At 36.9% G+C, this 21526-nt stretch overlaps 2 protein-coding genes across 8 annotated transcripts in view; one reads left to right on the forward strand and one right to left on the reverse strand.

Moving 5' to 3' along the window:
* The first annotated feature begins 1122 nt into the window (after positions 1-1122).
* Positions 1123-2897, forward strand: id2a (inhibitor of DNA binding 2a). Its single transcript, XM_051867390.1, has 3 exons — positions 1123-1711; positions 1906-1966; positions 2292-2897. Exons 1-2 carry the CDS (start codon positions 1166-1168, stop codon positions 1960-1962), a joined length of 603 nt encoding a protein of 200 aa, XP_051723350.1. The 5' UTR covers positions 1123-1165; the 3' UTR covers positions 1963-1966; positions 2292-2897.
* Positions 2898-3953: 1056 nt separating this feature from the next.
* LOC127498247 (kinase D-interacting substrate of 220 kDa B-like) overlaps positions 3954-21526 on the reverse strand; it is a 67339-nt gene continuing 49766 nt past the window's right edge. For 4 of the 7 annotated variants that reach the window (XM_051867385.1, XM_051867384.1, XM_051867386.1 and 1 more), the window contains 6 exons: positions 21265-21321; positions 18831-18860; positions 15867-16004; positions 13677-13775; positions 10509-10739; positions 3954-6845 (listed from right to left, as the gene is read on the reverse strand). In XM_051867385.1, the coding sequence (XP_051723345.1) occupies positions 5814-6845; positions 10509-10739; positions 13677-13775; positions 15867-16004; positions 18831-18860; positions 21265-21321 (1587 nt within the window). In that variant the 3' untranslated portion in view covers positions 3954-5813. The remainder of the gene's footprint in view (positions 6846-10508; positions 10740-13676; positions 13776-15866; positions 16005-18830; positions 18861-21264; positions 21322-21526) is intronic. The other 3 variants (XM_051867388.1, XM_051867383.1, XM_051867387.1) reach the window with 2 other exon arrangements.

Here is a 21526-nt window from a genome sequence, read left to right on the forward strand (position 1 = left end):
GACTGCATTCCGACGCATCTCCGCAAACATCTGTTTACTCGGATATGCACAAGCAACCAGGAAATCTTTGTCTCCATTGTTACTTAGCATGTGTAAACAAAGAGCTTCTTTTTTTTTTCTAGTTTTGCCACCGCTCTCGCGCTATAGGCTGCCAAAATTGGTTTCTAAAAAATGGTAATATAATCCGTGTCAGGATAAAAATATTCTTCCCAGACCCATGAAGAATGCATTTTCACTTCAGATGCAGCTGTGCAGTTTCACGTTAAAACTTACAGTACACTTTCCCGGTAATTGATTCCTGCGCGTCTATCAAAATGCCGCGCGCATTCTTGCTCCTGTCATCACTATTACATCTTTTAAACGACTCTCACCACAGGCCTAAAGACTGCTTCAGTAATCCCTCGCAGTCATGATGTGTATAAACAAACACTGGGCACACCACCAACTGCAGAAAGTACATACTTAAAGCATCATGTTAGGTCCATCCACAGCAAACTCCATAGATAAACACCACCACTACTGGTTTTTAACTTAGGCTAATTGATTTTTTTTTTTTTTTAAATGGCTTCTGAGTGAGTGGGCACAATTTTGGAGAAAAATATTGTAATGGGGATCCATACTAGGTCAAGTGACTTAGGCTATAAAAACCCTGAAAGTACGGCTGCGATAATGTCACTGGCTTTGAGGTAAATGTTGATCTTTTGAATAGTGTTTACAAAGAAAAAAAGATGAAAATAAAAGCAATAACATGAAATGTGTTGGAAAATAGCAACACATGTTAAGTTCCTGCCTATTTAAAGGCTACTAAGGCTTACCTGGGGTTTGTAAGTTTCATAAGCTGCATTATATAGATATATCCTATAAAAAATATCTGTTTAGCCTACATCTTAGGCTACGTAGCCTATAATGTAGGATGTCCAGCATAAATCAGTCTAAGCTTGTTTTGATACATTTTGACTGTTACACTAGGCGTGAAAACAACCTTATACTTCCAAGACCCTAATTCTCTTGATCGGAAACAGGTACACTGATTTGAGAAATTATCAGTGGAAGCTGAAAGCAGTCAGCGCCACCCTAAACACGCGCTTTCACTGGTTAAGAACGCGGAAAAAATGGGCGGGTCTTGATCGCTCGGCACAGCGACCAATAGCGTAGCGCTAAGGCGATGATTGACGCGGCCGTTCCCACCAATGAGCGCAATCCAAACCAGCGCGTGAACAACCCACCTAGCAGGGCGTATATATACAGCGATGACAGCTCGCTAATCCACTGCGTTTGCTTCAACAGCCCAGTGCAAAGAGGAAATCTCGAACACAAAAGCGATTCTTCCAACGAAACCGTTTCTCACAGAGCTGTCAACATGAAGGCAGTAAGCCCAGTGAGGTCTTTCCGGAAAAGTAGCGCGAATGTGACGGAGCACAGTCTGGGAATCTCACGGAGCAAGACCCCCGTGGACGATCCCCTGAGCCTGCTGTACAACATGAACGACTGCTACTCGAAACTGAAGGAACTGGTGCCGAGTATCCCGCAGAACAAGAACGTGAGCAAAATGGAAATCCTGCAGCATGTCATCGATTATATCCTGGACCTGCAGATCGCACTTGACTCGAATTCGGCTATCACCAGCCTGCATCACCCGCGAGCAGGGCAGGGGACATCCAGAACACCCCTGACAACACTCAACACAGACATCAGCATCCTCTCATTACAGGTGAATGCCCTTATAAACGATAGATAGATAGATAGATAGATAGATAGATAGATAGATAGATAGATAGATAGATAGATAGATAGATAGATAGATCTATCTATCTAATGTAGATTTTAAAGCTTCATTGATGTGTTGCATGTTTATGTGCAAGTCTGACAGCAAATAACTGGACTTTTTGTTTTTTGTCCCATTAGACACCTGAGTTTCAATCAGACTTGATCACAGAGGACAGCAGGACACTTTACCGTTAATCAGGTAAATGATCTTGAACACACTGGTTTTGATGAGCCTTGTATTATATGCTGTAAAAGACTATTTTATGGTATTTAATTAAGACCGTCAAATCACATTTGATAAGGACCGTTGTGTCCCACAGTCTGTAAAGTTGTGTAAAGTGTGTGTAATAAGCATCAGTTGAGGTTGAATGTTGTGCTCGTGTACATCTGGAGCCCAGGGTTTTGCTCAGTCTCTGAGTGTTTGGTTAAATGTTCAAACTGCGGCTTCCTCTCTGGCGCCAGGCTGTCCGGATCTCTGCCCTGTTTGCATTCTCTAAATGCGCCTCTTTCTCAATCTTTTGCAGGTGTTTGGTTAAGACACAAGAACACACAGGACCTGGGAACTGGCTTTTCCTCCGATTTCTGTTCTCAGTCTGGAGTTTTTTTTTTTCTTCTTTCTTTCCTGTAATTGAATCAAGAGACTTTTTTTGCTTCTAAAAGGACAATCCATGTGATGTGTTATAAGTTCGGACATTGATTATTTATCTTCTTAAAAGACTTATTTGGTCCTTTCTTCAAGAGGAAGAAGCACTATATTCCCTGAAAATAGGAGGGAAACCTGTAAATGATCACAAGGAACCTTTTCTCTGCATTGAGAAGAAGTCTTACCTTTTTTTTTTTTTTTTTTTTTTTTTTTCTTTGTGAAGACCGTGTGAATAGGAGAAGACGTGGTTAGTTACTGTACAAAGTTAAAGTCTGTTTTTGTCAATTCTTTTGGCACATGAAGGACTGGACGGTGAAAATGACATGATGAAACCTTGTGAACTCTCAGAGTTTTATCTTGTATAGTTGCAGAAATTGGACTGTCAGTATCTGCAAAGTGTTATGCTGTATGCTGAGACTTTTTATAAAAGTAATATTGTAAATCGTACCTTTTTTTTTATACAAAATAAATCAAATGCTTTATTTGACACTGGTCTGTTATGCTTGCATCTAAAAATGTCAATCTGCCAGTGTTGTGCTGTGTATTGACCTTGCCTTTTATATCCAGGACTCGAAAGCGTGTCACTGACCTTTCACACGTGCACATTTACCCATTACTGACAGGAACATGAATAAATCTTTTACATTGCCTTAGGGTTGTGTAAAAATGCATTCATTCCAGTTTGTAGTGCGGGGAAATGTCTTTTTCTAATACATAACTGTCCACAAATCATACGGCCTAGCAGTTTTTCTTGCGATTACCTTCTTTCTTGAAGGTGTCTGGAAGTAGAACATTAATTGTGGCCGTTTCCACAGATTCTCTCATTCGTATTATGTGTTATGGATGAAATGGCAGTTGATTTGTAGAATTACTTTGTAAAATAATTGTCTGTAGGTTTAAAGTCTGTCCCTTAACCAGCGCGAAGGAATAAATCAGAGACCCGAATGATTGATTTTCATTTACTAATTTTTTTTACAGCCTCAGAAACCATAAAAATATTCAGAATTGTAAACCAAGCCCCTTTAACTAGAATGGTGTAACTGTGAGAGAAGCTGAAATTTTTTTTACAGTGTTAGCATATCAGACATTAAAAATTAGATTTAACTTGTTTTCTTTAATTTATAGTGGAATTAATGATGCACTTATCAAAGTCATTTTGTGGGATGTAATTTAGGAAAACCATTTAAGAAACAAGATACTGGTATGTGCTCCTTTCTATTACATTCATTTGTGCAGTGTACATTTAAAAATTAAAGGTTGTTTCTGAATTGCAGCCTAAACCTCTTAGTGTTCTTGATATGAAGAGTGCGCCACCTGCTGGCAGCCAGACCTCACCTCAGAAAAATAATGGACATTCCTTTCAATGTCATTATTTATGGGGAAATGATTGGCAGTTGTCAAAATACAATTGTAATTTATTTATTTTTATTTTTAATTTTATTTTTTTATGATTTTAGGCAACACACAATTAAAAGCTTAAATCCAGCAATGCTTTTGTTATATTTCAAAATGAAAAATTAATTTCAATGATACAACCAGACTCTTTCAAAAGGTTTAAAAAGAATGTTTATTAATATAAGAAAACATTACAAAACATACTTGGCATTCACACAAATCATGCCTTATAGAAACCTCTACATTTTCTTGTTTTTCTCTTGATCTATCCATTCACAATTCACTCCTCTAAAACACTACAAAGCAGAACACAAACTATAGGGATGACCTGAACGTGAACCGGGCATTCAATCACAAATAAATCACAGCTTTCACAATACCAGCGATCACCGCAAAAACAGCAGCACTACCTGCATGTGGTTAAATCCTCACTCTACATGATGGGTTTGAATATTGTGGACCAACCTACACTAGATATTTAATGTTCGCAACGGAGCATGAAATACAGGATTTGCACTAAACAAATCAGAAACTAGGAACAGCTTCACAGCCTCCGTTTATTGCATTTTTAGCACTCCAACAACAGCTACAATAATCACGTTTCTCACACTTTTACACTGCAACTTCTTAATCTGTATTTTTGTTTTGTTTTACAGTTGAAAAATATTTAAACGTCATTAAAATAAGATACATTTGCGGATAAAACCAGATTAAATTGTGTAATAATGTATATTAAGACTTATTTTTAGAGAATAAGTTGCCAAATTGTGAACATTCACTGAATTAGGTTTTATGAATTAACACTGAATTAATTTAGATTAATATTAATTTATAAATACACTATTGGTCATTGTTGTAATTCATGTTCAATTAAACATGTATATGCAAAAGTGAACATTAACCTAAATTAACATTTTTCATTGTTAGTTACCATAATTATTTTCCTGAATTGCTGAATTGAAAAGTAAAAAACCTTAAACACTTTGCAATAAGGTTCATTTGTTAACATTAGTTTATGTATTAACTAACATGAAATAACCATGACCATAATCATTTGTTACTGTATTTGTTAATCTTTGTTAACGTTAGTTAATAAAAATACAGCAGTTCATTGTTTGGTCACGGTGCATTAACTAATGTTACTCTTGATTTTAATAATATAATGGTAAATGTTGAAATTAACATTAACAAAGATTAATAAATGCTGTAGAAATGCAGTTCATTATTAGTTCATGTTAACTAATGAGCCTTATTGTAAAGTGTTAATTTCAACATTTACTAATACATTATTAAAATCAGAAGTTGTATTTGTTAACATTAGCTAATAGACCGTGAACTAACATGAACAAACTATGAACAGCTGGATTTTTATTAAATAACATTACCAAAAATTAATAAATACTGTAACAACAAATGTATTGCTCATGGTTAGTTCATGTTAATTAATACATTAACTAATGTAAACAAATGAAACCTTATTGTAAAGTATACCAATACCTTTAAAAACCATACATTTTAGGCTAGATTTATGCTAAAATAACTTATTTTACTGTTATAATTGTCAATTTCTTGTTTTATGAACCTTTAAACATTTTGTATGCAAAACTAAGCAAAAATACTGATTAAGAAAGTGATTTTGCAGTTATAGCTGAGCTTATGTGTTAACTATGAAAAGTATTCTAATCTGAATGAACACCATGACAATGTGCAGTAACAGCGCATGAACGAAGTTTTACAGTAATTTAACCTTCAGCAGTTAAAGCAGAGGTGACAAATTCTGTTCTTGGAGATGTAGGGGTAAATTCAGGTTGAATGGGACACTTTTCAATAGCAAAAAGTGTCCCAATCACCCTGAATTCACCCTACATTCCTGCAAAGTTCAGCTCCAACCCTGATCAAATGCACCCGAAGCAGCCATCTATCAATGGAGTTGGAACTGAAGTCTACAGGAACGTAGATCTCCAGGAACAGAATTAGGCGTCCTTGAGTTAAATAAACCTGGTTGCGCTCAGAGGACACTCTCTCGTTCCTCAGCGGCATCGGTGGTGGGACCGGTGGAGCTCTTGCGTTGGACTCCACGCAGGTTCTGGTTGGGCAGTGTGGTGGTGTCTGTGCTGGATCCTGGTCTGATAATGATTGTGGGGCAGTCAGTGGAGCCGGAGATCTCCTGCTGGGTGCTGTTGTTGATGTTGTTGTTGAGCGCAGCGTTGTCGGTTGAGCAGTTGAGGTTACTCACGGCTGAAGCGGGCCAGGTCTCCTCAGGTGTACTGCTGTCAGACAGAGCGTCAGAGCAGATGGACATCCGGGCCACGGCCTCGTCTTGAAGGTTGCCCAGCCTGTGCGGTAAGACTCGCTTTTTAACCGGGCTTTCAAGAACCAGTTCGATAAGATGGGCCTCTTCTTCTTTCTTCTCCTCCATCTCCTGGGCTGTTTCGCTCTCCTCGTCTTGTAGAGAGTGGTCGGATGAGCTCCTGCTGGACCTCACTCCGGAGTCCGATGATTTCTTATCCAGCATGATGTCTGAGACGAAGCTCTTCCCTTTAGCTAAGAGGCCTAGATCTGGTTCGGCGGCCCAGGGTTCCTCTCTCAGCAGCGGGGTGGCGTCGGTCTCCTCATCCCCTGAGTCTTCTTCATCGCTCGGCACGCTGTGGTAGCAAGGCCCCTGGCCTTTGGTCTTGCGTCTGGGTGTGATTTTAGAGGCAGACCCGTGCTCATCCTCCTCTGTAATGGGGTGTAGAAGACCACCGTCCGGGGCAGAGGACAAGGCTGCCATAGTGTCTGCGGGTTTGGAGCCATTTTTGGCATAGGGTTTGCGCCAGTCTTGCTCACCTTCCTTAGTCTTATCCTCTGAGCTGGCTGAGAGGAGCTGAGCGGGACTCTCTCGTCCAGCAGCAGACACCTCCAGCTGGGACATGTGGGAGATGTACTCCTGGTAAGCATTGTGATACTCGGCCTGCTGCTTGTCGGTCAGCCTACAGATGTCGTTGGAAGATTCCTGAGAATTCAGGCTAGATACACTGGGTGTCCGGTGAGTGTTGGCCTAAAGGAGAAGAGCAGGTCAATGAATTTAGACAGTAATATGTGGGAGAACATGTTAGATGAGATCACATTTTTGTTAGTAAACACACAACCAACGCCCAAAATAAAACTTTTAAGCCTGTGTGTTTTTTCTTTTTCTTCCATGGAACACAAAAGGAATTATTTAGCATTAGGGCTGGGTATCGATTAGAGGTGTCACAATACACTGGTACTGATGATAACAGTGATATTTTAAAACAGAAGCACAATGCCATGATGTTCTATGCTACGCCATGACGTACTACGTCATGTCATTGTGTACTACGTTGTGGAAGTTAACGCTTTTTAGACACAAGTCGCATGCATATGGCTGTCGTGCCGGAAGCTTGTTATTTTACTTTATAAAGTTTTAAATAAGGATATTTGCCTTACTTCAGAAGGCCTTTATTAACCCCCCAGAGCCACGTGGAGTACGTTTTATGATGGATGGATGCACTTTTTTTGGACTTCAAAAACTCATCCGCCAATCACTCCCATTATAAAGCTTGGACGAGCCAGGATATTTTTTAATAATCACCCAGATTGTGTTCATCAGAAAGAAAGAAAAAAAGTCATATACACCTAGGATGGATTGATGGTGAATAAATTATGGGGTAAAAATTTCATTTCTGTGTGAAGAATCCCCTTTAATACTACACACACAATAATAATAATAATAATAATATAAATAATCTTTATACATTTCATTTTAAATGTCCATTTTGCACACCGTTTCAGACATTGATCTTTTGATCTGTTCAATAAAAGAATCATTTGTTTGTGAATCGAACTACACAGGTCGCATTGTGTGTTTGTTTTTGCATGCAGCCTGTGAGAACAACTAAACAGAAAGACATTTCTTCCCATTATTTTGTAGTTTTATTGCACCACATTTAATGCAAACATATACAAAAAAAAAAAAAAAAAAAAAAAACTGATCAAGGGATTTGAAGAAACAATCGATTTAACACGTATTAATTTTACTTCCAGATGTTCAAACCTGGCATGTTCACTCAATAATTTCTTTGACTGTTCTTCATAAAAGACTATCATATGGCTTCAGAAGACATGGAATAAGTAACTCCTTGTGTTCTATGAGAAGTTATAGGGTTCCAGAAAAATAGCGGTGAGTTGATGACAGAATTTTGAGTGAACTATCCCTATGTAGAGACACTAGTTGTGTTCCAAATGATTCCAAAGTGTGGAATGTTGGACACTTCATGGTCTCAAATTTCCTTTCCGATGTTGAATGATAAAATAAACTTATAAAATCCATACACAACATGGTTGAGTACATACTGCATAATGTAAGTGCATAGTATGTCATTTGGGACAACTATTGTAGAGCAGGGCCGTAACCACCATAGTCATTGTGGTGGACAAGTCCCTCCCAATAATTAGAAATAGACAAAGTGTCCCCCCCCCAATAACTGCACTGCTCTGCTGCACTCTGTATGATGTTAGGATGACAAAAAGGTTTAAAGTTCCATTTTTAGTCTGGTCTGCCTCAGCGTGTAACAGTGCTCATCAATGTCAAAATGATTGAGATGGTCAATCAAAACAAAGTAGGTGGGCTTTACCGTTCTCAGAAGTAGAGCGTGAATTCCAGCGCAAAGCGTCTATTTAAAGGAACACTCCACTTTTTTTGAAAATAGGCTCATTTTCCAACTCCCCTAGAGTTAAACAGTTGAGTTTTACCGTTTTCGAATCCATTCAGCCGATCTCCAGGTCTGGCGGTACCACTTTTAGCATAGCTTAGCATAGTTCATTGAATCTGATTAGACCGTTAGCATCTCGCTCAAAAATGACCAAAGAGTTTCTATATTTTTCCTATTTAAAACTTGACTCTTCTGTAGTTACATCGTGTACTAAGACCGACGGAAAATGAAAAGTTGCAGACATTTGTGAGAGACGCTGCGTAATATCATTGCGCCTGCTGCACCCATGGTACGGCAGCAAAGTTCCTTGATTATTACGCCCGAATGAGAGTATAGTTCCTAGCCATATCGGCTTTTCATTTTCTGTCGGTCTTAGTACATGATGTAACTACAGAAGAATCAAGTTTTAAATAGGGAAAATATCGAAACTCTTTGGTCATTTTTGAGCGAGATGCTAACAGTCTAATCAGATTCAATGAACTATGCTAAGCTATGCTAAAAGTGGTACCGCCAGACCCGGAGATCGGCTGAATGGATTCAAAAACGGTAAAACTCAACTGTTTAACTGTAGGGGAGTTGGAAAATGAAGTGGAGTGTTCCTTTAACATTGAAAGAGAGTGAGGTAAGATAGCCTAAATACATGTCAACTGTTTTGCGCTAGAAATGTTAAACAACCGACAGTAACATCCAGTGATGCAAACTACATGACCTTTTTCCCCCAAATATGGCTGTTCCGAATTGAAAATATACATTTACGTAATTCATACAGTTTCTGAGTGTTACGAGCCATGAAACATTTTACGTTTTCGACATATTAGCCATATAAATAAAAGTACATGTGTGCCTATTTTAATGCAAATATTATTTGCAAATAGTTAAAAATTATTATTTCCTAACTAGAATTAGACCTAGAATTTCCTTCACTGTTCTGTTTCTTTATGCTTTATAAAAAATTGGTCCCCCCCCCCGATGTTCAAGACATGGTTACGGCCTTATTGTAGAGTGTATGAATTCTAGCAGGATTGAGAACTTGTCAAATTTTACAACATGGAAGCATTTGCAGCATGTTCCAAGAAATTGTTGAATAAAGTCGTTTTTTTTTTATTTTATTTTTTTAAGTATTCTCATCGCTTCATAACATTAAGGTTGAACCACTGTAGTCACGTCGACTATTTTAACAATGTCTTTAGTACTTCTCTGGACCTTGAATATGGTAATTATGTTGCTTTCTATGGGAGATAAAAAACCTCTTGGATTTCATCAAAATATCTTCATTTGTGTTCTGAAGATGAACGAAGGACTTACGAGTTTGGAACAACATGAGGGTGAGTAATTTTTGGTTAAACTAACCCTTTAATATCCCGCCTCTTATCCACACTGTCTTTTCTTTATACATCATTCAGCTACTCTTACTACACAACACCTTGCTGCGTTTTCAGTGTGTGAACACTACTTAGGCTACAAAATGGAGTAAAATAGTGCGGAAGTATGCGAAACTGGATGCAGCAAAAGTCTGTGTACACAACTAACTTCCATGATGCTAATCTAAACCATTATGAGCTCTTGCTTGTGTTGCAACACCTTGCCAAGTGTTAACAGATGAGAGCAGAAATAGCTATCTCTGTGTGATAGAGAGCTAGCGTGTGTGTGGTCAGCTCTTCACTTCCTCTGCCCATCTAGGTCAGAAAACACTCCGTTTGTCACCCACTAAACCACATGCTATTTTCATGCTGATGAGAGACTACTGAAAAGCAGAAGCTGCGCTCCACAGCGACAAAATGCAACAGTGAAGAAAATGTTAGGTTAAAAAGGTGCAACAACAACAACAAGAAAATTGCCACTTTTTTTGTTTCCACACGCACATATGTTTGTGTTCGCCTCTATGTATATAATCAGGGTGTTTTCTTATGGTGTGCACCTGTGTTTATCTATAGGCTGTATTTCAGTGTTGACGTGAATGCGTTTGTGTGCACAGCAGTAACACGCACCAGCCAGTGGGCATTGTGTTGTCTGGAGGGCTCCTCCAGCCCCACACCGCTGAGCTCTTCAAAGCTTAGGTTGAGGCTGTACGCGAAGTTTTCTGGGTTGATGGTCACGTCTTGTGGCGCTTCAGAGGGTCTATGGGGTTGGGGTTGAATCAACACGCTGCTGCCCTGCTCGCTGCACGCTCCTGATTCATCATGCAGCAGCTGGTTCTCCACATGACGCTGCTCTAGAACCTACAGCACAAATACAGCAATGTTTAAATGGATCGCAAGTGCGCAGTTTATTCATTGAGCAAGAAAAATAAAACCGCAGACTATCTTTGTGAAACTGTTTTTTCTGTTCTTGATTCTTAAAATGCTAAAATATTAAAACTGTTCGGACACGATTCATTTTTTAAACAACATGCAACTTCGATGTTATGGAAGGTCATGTACTCTGGATGCGTCACAAAACCCAATGAAATGAACAAGATTTAATGTGGTGGTTGATTATGATTTCACTTTTTTTTAACTTTAGTTAGTGTGTAATGTTGCTGTTTGAGCATAAACAACATCGAACTGCTTCACAAACGAGGGTCAATTCAACGCTGGATTTGCACAAAAGATTAACATGACGGCACATGCTAGTCGATGAGTTGAATCAACTCCACAGCAACTACATAAATTTATCCACTAACTGTTCAGAAATGTCCAGATAACTTCTTCCTGAGTCTCTCCATCAGTGTCCGACTCCGGTTTGAACAATGTAAGGCTGAACACCGTTACTGACAATCCTCATTTTGGCTGCGTGAGATTCTCCAGCTTTGTTGCTGTTGAGCAACGAATCGCGAGCTGTTAAAGCTCCGCCCTCTTTTGGAAAGTGGGCCGGAAACAGCAGCTCATTTGCATTTAAAGGGACACACAAAAACGGCGTGTTTTTGCTCACATCCAAATAGGAGCAAATTTGACAAGCTATAATAAATGATCTGTGGGGTATTTTGAGCTGAAACTTCACAGACACTTTCTGGGGACTCCAGAGACTTATATTACATCTTGTAAAAGGGGTATTATAGGTCCCCTTTAATGTTCAAAATGATACTAAAAATGTATTTGAAATACATTTATTTTGTGCCTAGTATACTACAAATACATTTACATATTTATGTGCTAAATAAAAATAACCTGCAATTGTACTTTTGGTATACTAAACTGGTATACTTAAAGTCTAAAATTGGAACATTGGAACACAATGTTGTACCTAATGCACTTTAATTGTGGGGAAGTAGTGCTGAGGTCCAACTAAAGATATACTTAAGTATATTTGGTTGTGCTAAAGTGGAACTATTGCAAGTATACTTTAGGTACACTTTAAATATCTTGCATTTAAAGACTGATATTATACAAAGATCATACAATCCTTAATATAGTGATATTATAACACGTTTTAGGTATATGATAAATAGAAATGTGCATTGTGCAATAAAGAAATACTCCAAATAATGTTTAATTATAATTTTATATCAGTCTTAAGTAATCAATTTCTAAAAAAAAAAAAAAAAAAAAAAAAAAAAAGAAAAATCTTACTGACAACAAACATTTGAATGATAGTCTGTGTGATATAAATATAAAATGAAGTTAATATTTCTTTTTACATTTGGTGAGGCATTTGTTCAGCACATCCCACAGATGCTCGACTGGATTGAGATCTAGGGAATTTGGAGGCCAAGTCAACACCTCAAACTCGTTGTGCTCCTCAAACCATTCCTGAACCATTTTTGCTTTGTGGCGGAGCGCATTATCCCGCTGAAAGAGGCCACAGCCACCAGGGAATACCGTTTCCATGAAAGGGTGTACATGGTCTGCAACAATGCTTAGGTAGGTGGTACGTGTCAAAGTAACATCCACATGGATGGCAGGACCCAAGGTTTCCCAGCAGAACATTGCCCAAAACATCACACTGCCTCCGCCGGCTTGCCTTCTTCCCATAGTGCATCCTGGTGCCATGTGTTCCCCAGGTAAGCGACGCACACACGCCCGGCCATCCACGTGATGTAAAACAAAACGTGATTCATCAGACCAGGCCACCTTCTTCCATTGCTCCGTGGTCCAGTTCTGATGCTCACGTGCCCACTGTTGGTGCTTTCTGCGGTGCACAGGGGTCAGCATGGGCACCCTGACTGGTCTGCAGCTATGCAGCTCCATACGCAACAAACTGTGATGCACTGTGTATTCTGACACCTTTCTATCAAAACCAGCATTAACTTCGAGCAATCTGAGCTACAGTAGCTCGTCTGTTGGATTGGACTACACGGGCCAGCCTTCGCTCCCTACGTGCATCAGTGAGCCTTGGCCGCCCATGACCCTGTCGTCGGTTCAACACTGTTCCTTCTTTGGACCACTTTTGATAGATACTGACCACTGCAGACCGGGAACACTGGTCACCTTCTAACACATCAACTGCCTTTGAGGGAAAAAAATGTTCACTTGCTGCCTAATATATCCCACCCACTAACAGGTGCCGTGATGAAGAGATCATCAGTGTTACTCACTTCACCTGTTGGTGGTCATAATGTTATGCCTGATCGGTGTATATAATTAAAATAATAAATAATAATAGAAACAACACATTTGTGAAACAAGAATGTTACCTGACCTCCTCAGAGAAAAAGAGACCCATTTGAATAGGGCTTTAGTTTTAAGCAACATGGACACAAAGACCAAAAAAAAAAAAAATGTGCTTCACTTAGGCATTTATGTGAAATCACTGAATGGTTGTAGTACTATGTGAAACCTTTAAGGCATGCCAATATCACAACTAGCCCCGAGTCGTTCCATTTGGACTTGTTTCCAGCCTGAAGAATGCTACTTTCTTGTAAACGTCAAGCTATTCAGATCTTCAAGTGGACACCGAGCTCCCACTGACAATAACCCTCCTTCATCCAGAAAGCAGCCATCTTGGACCAGATGGCTGCCTGCTTGCTGGCAACACAACATTCGTTTGTATAAGCGCAAATGGAAATCTGATCAACACAGCTACATGTGTTCCTTATTTCAACCCCATCCGGCCTTCTTCACTATAGAGAGATTAGCTGCGTGCTAAACATTACAAACCACAAATGGAAAGATGACCACTATCTGATCTGAATGTGTAGGATTAAGAACAGAAAAATCAAAAGTCAGCTGATGTCTTACCATGGACCTGAAGAGATGCCAATCTCCAAAGTTCATGTTCATTTCCTTCTTGAGCTCATCAAGGTTGCACTGAGACAGAACCCGACCGTTCACGTTGGCCTGCAGCGACAGAATTTGACAAAAACATTATGGCATTCAAAAAATAGCTTACAAACTTTAGATCAATTTGATCTTAGCAGTATGTTGGGGGTTGAAACAAAGTTCACAGTAGAGATGTTTAAGTATGCAGGCTGATGGGACACAGCTGGCAGGTTGACTAATGGATGTCTAATGGAGACATCAGAAATGTCATTGCTTCCTTCAGATGTTGTCCAGTGGAAAGAAAGGCTTCATTGTGAAACCTCTGTTTGCACCACATGGAGCTGATAAAACTACTCTTTTCCAACAGATGAACATGTATTTACAGAGATGGACTAATTTACCACACCCCGTGTCTCTGTCCTGTTTTTTTTAAAAATCAGTATTTTTTCACGAAAAGGGTACAAAATAGACTTTCAGAAAATGTTAATCAACTTCAGAAGATAAAATAAATATTATATGAACTTTTAATTTCTATTCATTTTATATAAAGTTGGTGGATAGTAACAAAGTATATCTACTTTGTTACTGTACTTAAAGGGATAGTTCATCCAAAAATGAATATTCTGTCATCATTTACTCGCGCTCAAGTCGTTCCAAACCTGTACGAGTTTCTTTCTTTTGCAGGATTTGAAGAATGTGGGTAACCAAACAGATGATGGACGCCATTGACTTCCATAGTATCTTTTTTCCATACTATAGAAGTCAATGGCTACCGTCAACTGGAGGTTCATGTTCCAAGGTTTGACAGAAATTTCATTTTTGGGTGAACTAACCCTTTAAGTACATTTTCACATATCCGTACTTTATCGTAGTCTTTTTATTTTGGGAAACATTTGCTTCACTACTTTCCAAAGCATAATAGTGTACTTTTTACTCCACTACATTCCATAAAAACAATATCGTCCGTGTTACTTCGAACTGAAGAAACCTCTACCAGAAATGTCCAGTTTGTGAACAAGTTGATTCTTTCCAATTCTGAAGAACCAGCTGAATTGGTTCACAAATAACACTGAATGATTCATTAGCAAACTGGACTGATCCATTTGCTGCCTATTGATTCAACAACTCACTGATTCAACTCACTGAGTCACTAAATTAACTAATCTGCTATAAAACTAGTATGTTTGTATAGCATTAACAGATTTTGCCCCATATTTACACAAATTTTGTTTTTCCCTATTTTTAAAATACTATATACTGGTATATTATTTCACTTGTTTGCACACTTTATGGAATAATCCATAACTTAAAATGTATATTTCAGTAGACTAAGTGTTGTTATTAAAAAGAATAAAAGTTAGCATATTTGCAAAATTTGCTACTGACTAGTGCTAGCTAGAATAAATATATGGAGTAGAATAAATACAGAACTTTTTACTTTTAATATTTAAGTAAAAATTAAGTAAAATTAAAATGGAAAATGAGTGCTTATACTTTTTGCCGGAGTAGTATTTTGATAGGGTAAAATAAATTACTTTTATTCAGCAAGGATGCATTAAACTGATCAAACTTTACAGTAAAGACTTAAATTATTACAACAAAAATCTATTTCAAATAAATGCTTATTGTGACCTGTCTATTTATCAAAGAATCCTGATAAAAATAATAATAATGTATTACAGTTTCACAAAAATATTAAGCAGCACAACTGTCTTCAAAATTGATAAGAACTGTTTCTTTAGTGCCAAATCAGCATATTAGGATGATTTCTGAAGGATCAATCAAAATTTTAAATTGTAATAATTTCATAATATTACTATATTTTTTATCAAATAAATTCAGTCTTGGTGAGCATAAGAGACTTCTACCAAAAACATGAAAAAAAAACCTCACCATCCGGTAGCAGTTTTGCTTAATATTTTTGTAGAAAATATTAAATATAATTTTTTTTTTATGGATTCTTTGATGAACAGAATGTGTCTGTTTATGGGAAACATACACTACTGTTCAAAAGTTTGGGGTCAAATAAACACCTCTAATATTTTAAAGAAGCAATGGAACAACAAAGTGTACTCTGTTTGTAAAAAAGTGCCTATTACGTGCACAATAAAAATCTCATGCCAAACCTTTAAACGGCCAGACCTTTTAGTGCACTCCTCCAGAACATACCTTTTTGATTGTGCCGATGTACTGTTCCAGCATGCTGGAGTCCAGGCCCTGGATCTGTCTGAGCTTCTCACACACTCCATCAATGCTAAGAGAACTGAGGAGGACCTGAGCTCCACTAGAAACCACAGAACCAGAGCCCTACACACATACAAGAATATATTCAATAATAATAATTCATAATGCATTCTGGGATAGCAAGGCATGAGACATGGTCAAAGCCATGCAATGCAAAAGCAGTACAACTCAAGAAAAGCCAAAGCAGTAATCCAATGTCATCTCGAGTGAGGAACTCTTGAGCAGTTATGGATGAAGGAACATGATACATGATGGAAATTTCTGTCTGTAAAGGTCATGAATGTGAGCTAAGACTTTGCGGAAAGTAAAATAAATGTTTAATATAAAATGCTAATGTTTATTCATCAAGTGTAGACGGTGTGAGCCCCACGGTCTTTAAATTGGTCTGTTTGTCAGTGTTTGTTACATAGTTGTGGTCAGCCCAGTTAACAACCCAGTTAATGCAACAAAATGCATTTTTTATATTATTATATTATATTTTATTATATTATATTATATTATACTATACACTGCCCAACCAAAAAAAAAAAAAAGTTTCTGTTTGGATTTAAATAGGCAAATGCTTAAGAATCTATGAATGGATCATTATTACAGTGATTATTATGTTTCTAGTATGTTATATGTTTGGCAACGGTTCTTCTAACCCTAACTGATGGAGTGTGTAGCTTTTCATGTCTTAAACAACCATGTAGGAAGACATATTCCAGGATGACAATGTCAAGATTCATCAGGCTCAAATTGTGAAAGAATGGTTGTGAAGGAACATGAAGAATCATTTTCACACATGAATTGGCACCTCTGAGTCCAGACCTTAACCTCAGTGTAAGTCTTTGGGATGTGCTGGAGTAGACTTTACAGAGTGCTCAACTCTTGCATTGTCAATACAAGATCTTGACCAAAAATTGACGCACCTCTTGATGGAAATAATATCACAACATTTCTCATGTGTGAAAATGGTTCTTCAACCATTCGTTCACAATTTGAGCCTGATCAATCTTTGTCATTCTGGAATATGGCTATTATACATCTTCCTACATGGTTGTTTAAGACATGAAAAGCTACACACTCCATCAGGTAGAGTTAGAAGAACTGTTGCCAAACATATAACATGCTAGAAACATAATAATCACTGCAATAATGATCCATCCATAGACTCTTAAAGGATTAGTTCACTTCTGAATGAAAATTTCCTGATAATTTACTCACCTCCATATCATCAAAGATGTTTATGTCTTTCTTTCTTCAGTCGAAAAGAAATTAAGGTTTTTGAGGAAAACATTCCAGGATTTTTCTCCATATAGTGGACTTCAGTGAGGTTCAATGGGTGGAGGGTCCAAATTGCAGTTTCAAAGGGCTCAACATGATCCCAGACGAGAAATAAGGGTCTTCTCTAGTGAAATGATCGGCCATTTTTTTGAAAAAAAATAAAATAAAAAATGTATATACTTTTTAACCACAAATGCTCGTCTTGCACTGTTCTGTGATGCGCCACGCATTACATTTAAAGGTCACGCGTGACGTAGGCGGATGTAACATGGTAGTGCGAAAAACTTAATCGAATTTTCTCCTCCAACTTCAAAATCGTCCAATATCATTGTTTTACCTTTTTTTGGGAAAGGCCGTTTAACTCAGTCTTTGCACGTTCGCTTTGTAGACACTGGATCGATACTTCCGCCTACATCACGCATGACCTTTGTAACGTGATTACATCATGTGTGTGGATCATTTGTGGTTAAAAAGGTATATAATTTATTTATTTTTTTAGAAAATGCTCGATTGTTTCCCTAGATAAGACCCTTATTCCTCGTCTGGGATCGTGTAGAGCCCTTTGAAGCTGCACTGAAACTGTAATTTGGACCTTCAACCCGTTGGTAACTGTTGAAGTCCACTATATGGAGAAAAATCCTGGAATATTTTCCTCAAAAACCTTAACTTCTTTTCAACTGAAGAAAGAAAGACAGGAACATCTTGGATGACATGGAGGTGAGTAAAGTATCAGGAAATTTTCATTCAGAAGTGAACTAATCCTTTAAGTATTTGCCCATTTAAATCCGAACAGTGACTTTTTTTTTTTTTGGCCGGGCAGTGTATATTATATTATATTATATTATATTATATTATCATATTATATTAATTCTCATGACATTGCTCCTTTCAATCATTTGAGGCCTTAAATAACTTCATAAACGACTCAAAATTAACATTTTACAAGCATGTTCTTCATATGATGATGCATCTATACCTGGGCAAGCCTGCTTGGGAAACATCTACTGAGATGAGCAGCCAAAGAAATAAAAAAATGTCCATGACCATGATTCTTTGTTCACAAATGAGTGCTGTGGATTCTCAACATAGCTTGACACCAATTATTTTCACCTAAAATATTTGTGCTTAAGTCCTATTCATCATCAGAAGGCATGTTTACCAAGAAAAAATACAAGAAATACAAGTAAATTAGTATCTTGAAAGCTGATTGGGTGGAACTGCAGAACACTGAAATGGAAGCAGCCAATCAAGAAGAGCCTATGAATAAATATTCACTACATTCAACGATAATATTAGCCTGTTCTCTAAAAACTCATTCGCATTTAGATTTAAGTTCACATAAAAGTTGACAGTTTAAATGTGTATGGAGAATAAAGAATTTTTCATTAAACAGCTTAAATTTCACTCTGTTCTTTACATAAAACATCATATGGCTTCAGAGGACAGCATGTGATGTTCACTTGTTCACATATTTTTGGCCACATAGTATATTTAAATAGAAATTTCACAATGACAGAACTGGCTGTTCATTTTGTTCTGGTTTTAAGTGAAGCAAGCCAAAATGAGCAGGAGTCCTGAAAACAACACAAACATGAGAAAACTGAAGGGTTTTATTGTTTGTACCTGCTTCATTCTGAAGGGCTGAGATTTGATCTGGGAGTGACAAAAGGAGAGGAAAGGAGGGATTAGGTCACATGCTTCAATCATCAATGAATCAAACATGCATATTATTTATGACAGACGCCGGTTTCACAGCATCCAACCTGCACGGATTTCACAGGAATGATTAGATCAAGCAGATAAGTTCGCTCATAACAACAACATTTCGGAGAAAGGACAAACTTGGCAAAGAGTTTGAACAGAAAAGACGAGAAGGAGAAACAGAGAGGACTTAGCGACTCTACGGCGAGAAGTTCATTCCAAAACGGCCCCACCCTGATGGGCGAGTGTTCGAGCCGGGCGATAAGAGTGTAATTAGCACGAGGGGCCGGGGAGGAGGAAACAGACGTGCGCGCTGAAGGAAGCGGCTCTCTCTGCTGATAAGAGCGGCCTCATTCAGCGAGCCGTCCCAGCACTGCTGATGCTAATCCAGCCAGTCTCTGATAGCAGCAGCCTTTCACACCACGCAGAACAAAGCAGTGATGAGGGGACAGACCAGAGAGCGGATCAAATGATAGAGGCATGAAAGAGCAAAACAACAGAGCTGAAGGAAGGAGGGCAGAATATGACGAGAGAAAGCAGTGGCAGGGTTTGACTCAAGCAACAACAGTTTAGAAGAGGGACAGATGTGCAGGAATGGAGAAAATGCTGGAGGAGCTGAGAGATGTGTGTGTATAGGTGGTTTTGGGGATGTGAGCATTGGTCGTTATAAAGTGATTTATGATGTAATCAGTCCAATCTGAGATAATCGTGATTGTCCGATATTTGGCCATTTTGAGATTATTGGCATTAGCGGGTAACTGATTTGCCAACAAAAACGTCATTCCAACAGCTTGCAGTCAATGGATAGTGCACACTAATTATATAAATATTGTGTAAATAAGTGTTCAATTAATTCAGAAATTGTATTTGAATTTTTTTAAAATGTTTTTAAAAGTCTGTTTTGCTCACCAAGGCTGCAATTATTTAATCAAAAATACAGTAAAAACAGTAATATTCTAAAATATTACATTTAAAATAATTTATTAATTTAAAATAATTATTAACTACAACAATTAATCTATAAAATGTATCCCTGTGATAAAATATTAATATTTAAAATAAAATAAAAATATTAATATTTTTAAGGATTATTTTTAATATTTTTAAGGAAACGAAATAATCTATACAATGTATCCCTGTGATAAAATATTAATATTTAAAATATATAAAATAATATTTTTTAAAAAATGCAGTAAAAACAGTAATATTCAGAAATATTATTACATTTAAAATAACTTTCTATTTTAATACATTTTATAATTTAATTTAAAATAATTATTAAATAAAATAATTAATTAATCAATCAATCAATCTATAAAAGTTTCCCTGTGATGAAATATTAATACTTAAAATAAAATAAAAAATATTAATATTTTTAAGGATTATTATAATTTATGTTTTAAGTCTCTTTTGCTCACCAAGGCTGGAATTATTAAAAAAAAAAAAAAAAAAAAAAAACGCAGTAAAAACAGTAATATTATGAAATATTATTACATTTAAAATAACTGCTTTCTATTGTAATACATTTGACAATTTATCAATTTAAAATAATTATTAATTAAAATAATCTATAAAAGGTATCCTTGTGATGAAATATTAATATTTAAAATAAAATAAAAATATTAATATTTTTAAGGATCATTAGTTTTTTTTGTTTTTTTTTTTTTTTTTTTATGTTTTTAAAAAGTCTCTTTTGCTCCCCAAGGCTGTAATTATTTAATCATAAATACAGTAAAAACAGTAATATTATGAAATATTACATTTAAAATAACTGCTTTCTATTTTAATACATTTTAAAATGTATTAATTTAAAATAATTAATTTATAAAAATTTATTCCTGTGATAGAATTTTTAGCATCAGTTTTCAGTGTCACATGATCCTTCATTCTTCAAATCATTCTTATATGCTGATTTGGTGCTCAAAAAACATTTCTTATTATTATTATCAATGTTGAAAAATAGTTTTGCTGCTTAATATTTTTGTAGAAAATATGAAATAGTACTTTTAAGGATTCTTTGACTAATAGAACAAATTACTATATATAAAATAAAATTTATTTATTTTTTACTAATTGATTTTAGTTTTCAAAGCCAAATATGCATTAAAGAGTAAAGATGGAAAGTAAAACAGATGCTGAGGTCCAGCAATAGGTTGTTTGAACGCTCAAGATTTGTTCACTAGCTGCACATCAAGCTTTAGGGTTCAAGCAGCGCAGGCAGAATCTGGACAGCTATGCAAGTGTAACATGCCACCAGCACCATAGGTGTATATGTGTGTGTTTGCAGACAAAAAAGGACTCTACTGCATCTTTTATGCACAGATATAAACACATACATACACACTACTAAAGTTACCATAGAGGGGGATGTAGGAGAGGGAAGACCCTCATTGGAGTCCTCTCTGATTACATCCTGATGGAGGGATGAAAGAGGAAGAACCAGACAGTTGCAGAAGTATGGACATTTAGTATGGAAAGGAAAGAGGACTGACAAAGAGATTGGCATGAACTATGGGGGTTTTTCTCAATTTTGCTATAATTCTGAATTTTAAAAACTCCATCAGATCTTTAAAGGGACATTTCATTAAAGGGTTAGTTCACCCAAAAATGAAAATTCT

Source organism: Ctenopharyngodon idella, chromosome 17 (assembly GCF_019924925.1).
Source record: "Ctenopharyngodon idella isolate HZGC_01 chromosome 17, HZGC01, whole genome shotgun sequence".
Classification (NCBI taxonomy): domain Eukaryota; kingdom Metazoa; phylum Chordata; class Actinopteri; order Cypriniformes; family Xenocyprididae; genus Ctenopharyngodon; species Ctenopharyngodon idella.